Below are 6637 nucleotides of genomic sequence, written 5' to 3'. Positions count from 1 at the left end.
GTTTCGTTGACTCCCAGATGTCCTCCTGATTTTCTCTCATGAAATTCTTTCAAAACTTCACCTATCTTCTTTCTGGGCAAAACCAATTGGGAAATTGAGGACCTCCCATCAGCTGATTCCCATACCCGTTTGAGTAATCCATTTTCCACAACCAGGGAATCCCATTGTGCCCACATTGCCTTGAAGATAGGATCTCTATGTGAAATATTCCTCCCGGAGGGTCTATCAGATCCGTTCTCTTTCCAATGTAGAAAGTCCTTGATGCTTGATGATGATGTGTTCGGTAGTCCAGTTGTCCAGGTATCACAGTCGTTCGTCTTACATCGGCAACTTCTTCATGGCGTTCAATACGCTGGCAATGTTTACAGGCTTCTGAACGTGGTCTTGTCAAAATGAATTCTTCACCTCCAAATTTCATGGTTCTCTGTTCACCATTGAAAGAAAATCCATAATCACATATCAAATCCATCCCAAGAATGAATTCGTCTTCTATTTCTGCTACAAAGACCGTCTTCATAATTCTTAGTCTTCCGATTGTTAATGTGATATCGGCCTCACCTCGAATCGGTGCATTTTCTCCGGTGACTGTTCTTAGAACGAAATTGGATGTGGGTGGTCTTACTGTGCTTGGTTCAAGGATACCGCTGCGGACCAGGGATACTGATGCACCAGTGTCTACAGTGCATATTACGTCTTTTTGGTTCACCTTTCCTCTGATGGTCAGACTCTCGGTAGTTCTTCTAATCCTATTGACTTGGATGATCCTGGGGGCTTCGTTATCACTAGCCAGCATGCGCCCCGATATGCTAGCTAATTTAAGTTTTCCAGGTACCCGTTTGAAGACTCTCTAGATGTTTCTGTCCTCGCAGGTGAGTATGATCGTGGAGGTGTTCTGGTAGGTGATGACAAGCGAGGTGGTACCCTCACCCTGCAGTCCCTCTTGAAATATCCGCTCCACCCACTTCTGAAGCAATTTCTTCTTGGTTGGCTGGCGACACTACTATATCTGGATTCCATTTTCTCTAATATTTTGAGCACCTGTGATATACTCCTGCTCAGATTATCTTCCTGAGGAGACTCTTCGATTGATACCGTTCTCATTTTGGGCCTTGTGGAGATATTGAAGGCCGCTTCCACTTCCAAGGAGCGAACTAGAGCTTCACTACATCTTTTAAAACTTGTCAATCTCAAAGTCCTCTGTATTTCGATGTCTTTCAAGCCATCAATGAATGTTTGCACCGCCAGTTGTTCTTTGAAACCCTCCGGGGCCTCTGGATAAGCGAGCTGGATCAGACTTTGAACGTCGGCTTCAAATTCCTGCAGGCTCTCATTAGATTTCTGTACTCGTGTTTTAAGCTGTGTCCTATAGAGTTGTTCCCGATGTTGATTACCATACCTCAACTCTAAAGCCGCGATGAGATCACCATACTTGCGATGTTGGTCATCTGAGATAGTCTGCAGTATTGCAAGTGCAGGTCCTCTCAAAGCCACTATGAGTGCAGTAGCCTTTTCCTGATCGCTCCATCCATTGGCTGCTGCCACCGCTTCGAACTGTTTATGGTACAGGGACCATGGCGATTGACCATCATAAATCGGTGGTTTGAGATAATTATTTGATGTGACAACCCTGTTACGCTGCTTTTGTATTTTCAGTGATGCGATTTTCTCCTCTAATTCTTTTCGCACCGCACTAACTTCTTGTGTTATTTTTCCCTCCATTCCTTTCACCGTTTTCCAAACTATATCGATTTCTTCCTTTACATCTTCTGGTACCGCACTGATTTCTTCCTTTAGGCATACAATTATTCCTTCGGTTTTCTGAAAAATCTGTTCAAGGAATATTTTTTGTTGTTCTCTTTGTTCTTTCTCCTCTTGTTTTTCTATTTTACGTCGTTCCTCTTCTTTCTGCCGTCGTTCTTCATCTTTCTGTCGACGATTCTCTTCCTCTTGTTTTTCTTTCTGTCGACGTTCTTCTTCCTCTTGCTTTTCTCTCAACATTCGACTTTCTTGCTCAGCAAACTGCTGTTTGATCATTTCCATTACGGCCTCCATGTGATCGTTGCTTGTACTCCGTGTATTTACCATCAATTATTCGAAATATTCACTAAAATCCCACTTCTGACACCAACTGTTACGAAACTGGGGTTCGTTTTCAGTTAAAAATGTTAATTAACTATTCCAAACTATCCTTTATTTATACAAAACACTAAAATACTAATTTGCCTATTTTCCTATCACACTTTTTTTTAGAACTGTCTCCTTGACAGTCATGGCAACTTATATTCAATTCGTAACAGTATTTTGATACGATAGTCGAGTATTCAAGACATTTATTAGCTCATTGAATGAATTCAAAGACATTCTATAATAATTGAAAAACTTGTCTGGATGTTCCTTAAGAGATTCAAAAAGGGTATAAAATTGACTTCTCAATAAACGCTGAGAAATCACTGGATGCACCCAAAATATCCTATTTCTCTTTTTCTTTCTTCGGTACCTCAACGTATTCCTATCCATCTCCCGTTACAATCACCGACTGAATGATGGTTCGTGTGCGTTGACACACAAAACACCTGTAGTACCACCTATAAATCCCCTTCTCCCGATATAGTGGTAAGCTGAGTATTCTTGATTTTATGTATACCTCACAAATTTTTTTTCCACAAGTTAGGGGAACAAGTAGAAAGAAAGTGGACGTCATATACGCCAAAAAATTTGACATAAATAACCTGTTCGAAATTAAAAAAACCAAAACAGGAATGAGGAGAGAGTTCGGGAAAAATATTATAAAAAAAAATTGGAAATTCTCATCGAGGCAGAGGAAAGGACAAAAGAAGAGCATCCGTGCGAGTTAATTGCGTTAGATTTGGACATTTATTACTTATTTTATTATTATAATCTAGCAAAATGCTGTGAAATGAGTAAATTTCTCACATATTTTCCATTAACTGCATTGGCAAAAAGCTATGGATTATTTTCCAACTCCTCTTCTTCAAAATTTTCAATTGTGAATATGCCATTCATGTCGATGGCTATATTGTACAGCACTGCAGTTGGAATTATAATATCAGTCGTGTCTAATTGAAGCCTCATCCCAAATTTGAGCACTGGAAACCGAAGTTTCTATACTCCATAGTGCCTTTCCACAGTATTCCTGGTTCTAATGATCGATTCATTGTATAAATTTTCAGCAGATGTTCTTGGCTGTTACAGTTTCGTCATGAGGTATTTTTTCAATGCATATCCACTGTCACCAATAAGAATGTAGGAACCAAATGCATTGTTTTCAATGAAATAAAACTCCCCTTATCTGGAATCAATGAAAGAGCGGCTTTCCACTGAACAAGGGATGAATATTTTGTAGATGTTAACACACAAAATTGAAGGCCTCTTTAAAGGCAAAAATGGTAGATTCGGCCTGTCGCACGAAGGACAGGTCTTTGATGTTTTTCTATTATATATTTTCTGGGGAGAAAATTTAAATGAAACTCTGTTAAATTTAACGAATAAATCTATTGCAGAAAATTGAATACAAGCACGCATTTGGTCGATAACGACCAAAATAAAATCTCAATTTCTTTCACACATGCAAAGTGCACAAAGCAATAATCATTAAAATTTCGTCAACAAAATCTTGGATTGAAATTCTCTTTTCTCAATTGCACAACAATACAAATATGATCAAAAATCAAATGAATTCTAGAGGAGCTTTCAGGACTCTGGACAAACAAAAATTGGAACCTTTTTCTGCGACCAACGACCGTGGTTCGCCTGATGGGTCTGCTGGTGAACTTTTTCGATCACCAGACTTTCCTCGCACAGAACGGCGAATTCTTTACACTCTACCGCACTTCACGCACTTTTCCGTCGTCAACGATTAACGCTCTGCGTTTCGACTCTATCCAAAATCCCTAAAATCCTATATCCGATCTATACCACAAATAAAAACTATTATTAAGACCTAACTCCGAAAAATACTTCTAAATTTCTCGAACTGCCGAATCTACTCTCGGACTTCCAAATCTACTCTATTCGAATCCCGGATTCTACTTCCGTCTTCCCGACGTCTATTTTCTTCGACTCACTCCGGATTCTACTTCCGTCTTCCCGACGTCTATTTTCTTCGCCTCTAACTCCCTTCCCTTTTTTGGTTCCTTTTATCATTCCCCTTCTTAGATCAAAAACCCAAATTCCTTCTCCACCTATCGTGGGTGTTTCCCCGATTATTCCGCGACGCGCTAACCTTGAATTTTTCTGAACTAATTGAATTAGCCGGTTAAAACTCAAGAGCGTACTTTCTTACGACGCCGAATCAATTATCTCTGAATATTGAATTGATATATAAGCTCTTATGGGCGAGTTATTATCTAAACTAAACCGTTTTCCTTTTAACTTAAAATCGGCCTCATATCCGACATGAAACTCTACTTCTTCGACACTTATCTTCCGAGTGGAGAATTATCCTTCATACGCTTGTCATCAAAACCTTTATTTTCAATTATCTTAGACTGTTGGGGTGTTATCTCAATTGTACCTCAAGTTCTAAGAGTTCTGGGTTGGTGAAAACTTAGGGACTCGAGGATTGAGATTGATAATGCGGATCACTTGATAATGAACGTTTATTTCCTAATCTAACAAACTATATATAGTAAAATTGTATAATGACGTCAAGACCACATAATCGAAATCGACTTACATTTTGCATATTCAGTACATTTTTCTTTACTTGCAAAATTGCTGCAGTTGGATTAAGGAATGTTAGATATTTAAACAAACTATTGCAAGCCTTTGTCTCACCTGGCCTACTTACACAGGAAATAACAATTATGAAAGAGCGAATGATCTAAATAATTTCGAATGGAAATATTTGGTTGAATTGAGTTTATGAATTTTTGATATATCTAATTTTGGATATTTATTGTACGTTTCGTACATATTCCCGGCGGCCATGGTGATGTGGTTGGGGTCTTGATGTCTTTGTTGGTGGTTGTCATCCCTGGAGATGGCTGCCTGGTCTGGGATCATTGTATATTGGCTGCAGCTCGATCTCCTCATGATGAGCTGGTATATTGCTCGCGTGTGCATCAGTCGGTGCTTGTTGTTGTTTCCTATGTTTTAAAAAGTAAACAATAAGTAAAACAATGACAATGATTATTACGATGATCGTGCTGGAGTTTAGCGTTGAATGCAAGTGATATTGTTTCCAACGGTAGTAGTACCATTGACCTTGATCTAGCAGGTTAGGGATTTCTCGAACTCTGTTTGCGACGAACATTTTCCACTTTCCAGCGTCAGCGTTTATACATGATATTACTACTTGAGAGTCGGAAAATGTGAATATTTTTGAATTGTTGTGATTCAGGGCCGTAACGCAGCGTTTGATGAGTTTGGCTAGAAGAAGGGCTGCGCAGAGTTCTAGCTGCGGGATTGTGTTTGTATTTTTTAGTGTTGATACTTTTGATTTGGAAGCCAGGAGTCCCACGTGGGTGTTCCCATTTGTGTCTGTTGGTTTTATGTATACTGCAGCGCCATATGCTTTCAGGGATGCATCTGAGAATCCATGTATTTCCAAGGGTTGACCACGCCGTAGGTGAATCCAACGTTGAACTTGAATTTCTTTTAATTTTGGAAGCTCGTTTTTGAAGTTTTTCCAGGTGTTCCTGATGTGCTCTGGAGGTGGTTCATCCCAAGATGTGTTGGTTTTCCATATTTCTTGCATTAACAGTTTCGCCTATATAATGACTGGAAATAATAATCCAAGAGGATCGAAGATTGTGGCGATTTCTGATAAGATTTTTCTTTTTGTTAACCGATGTTCGGAGTTTCGTTTTATTAGATACTGAATATTATCTTCTCTGGGAGTCCATGTTATACCGAGCGTCTTGGTTGGTCCATTTTTGTCATCCAGCGTGACGGTGGATTTGCTTTCGGTCAGTACGTTATATTTCCACTTTCTTATATTGAATCCTCCCTTTTTGAGTAGGTCAGTTACTTCCTTTTGTATATGTCGTGCTTCTTCAATAGTGTCTGCGCCACTCAGAAGATCGTCCACGTAGAAATCCCGTAGCACTATTTCAGCCGCAAGGGGGTGGTTTTTCTTTTCATCTATAGCTAGTTGTCTCATTGTTCTTATGGCCAGGTAAGCTGCTGGTGCTGTACCGTAGGTTACAGTGGTTAATTCGTAGGTTTGAATTGGCTCATCTTTGGTGTTTCTCCAGAGTATAGAGTGTAATGGGTGGTTTTCTCTATCCAATTTCACCGGCCTCTACATTTTCTCGATGTCAGCTGTTATGGCTATTTTGTGTTTTCACCATCTTATCAGAATATCTATGAGATCCTGCTGTAGTTTAGGTCCTGTGTGAAGAATGTCGTTTAGGCTGAGTCCGGTACTTGTCTTTGCGCTTGCATCGAATACGACTCTTAGCTTTATCGTATCACGTTCTTCTTTCAATACAGGTTGATGCGGAATATAATACCTCTTTGCTGAATTATTTGAGCTAGCAATTTGCATATGACCTAGCGCAATGTATTCCTGCATGAATTCTTTATACATAGTGCTGAGCTTTTTATCTTTATCCAGCTTGTTTTCCAATTGAAATAATCGTGCCAGTGTCCTCTGCTTTGATTCTCCTAGCTG

The 6637-nt window shown here is 39.6% G+C and overlaps 2 protein-coding genes across 2 annotated transcripts; both read right to left on the bottom strand.

Annotated features, from left to right (window-relative positions):
- Positions 1 to 810: 810 nt before the first annotated feature.
- LOC123306961 (golgin subfamily A member 6-like protein 7) lies at positions 811 to 2040 on the bottom strand. Its single transcript, XM_044889162.1, has one exon. The coding sequence runs from the start codon at positions 2038 to 2040 to the stop codon at positions 811 to 813; it is 1230 nt and encodes a 409-aa protein (XP_044745097.1).
- Positions 2041 to 5731: 3691 nt separating this feature from the next.
- On the bottom strand, positions 5732 to 6124 carry LOC123306960. The gene has a single exon (XM_044889161.1). It carries the CDS (start codon positions 6122 to 6124, stop codon positions 5732 to 5734), a length of 393 nt encoding a protein of 130 aa, XP_044745096.1.
- Between the last annotated feature and the right edge of the window lie 513 nt (positions 6125 to 6637).

This window comes from Coccinella septempunctata, chromosome 2, assembly GCF_907165205.1.
Source record: "Coccinella septempunctata chromosome 2, icCocSept1.1, whole genome shotgun sequence".
Lineage (NCBI taxonomy): Eukaryota > Metazoa > Arthropoda > Insecta > Coleoptera > Coccinellidae > Coccinella > Coccinella septempunctata.
The sequence above is the reverse complement of the archived record's forward strand: the minus strand, read 5'-3'. Positions and strand labels throughout refer to the sequence as shown.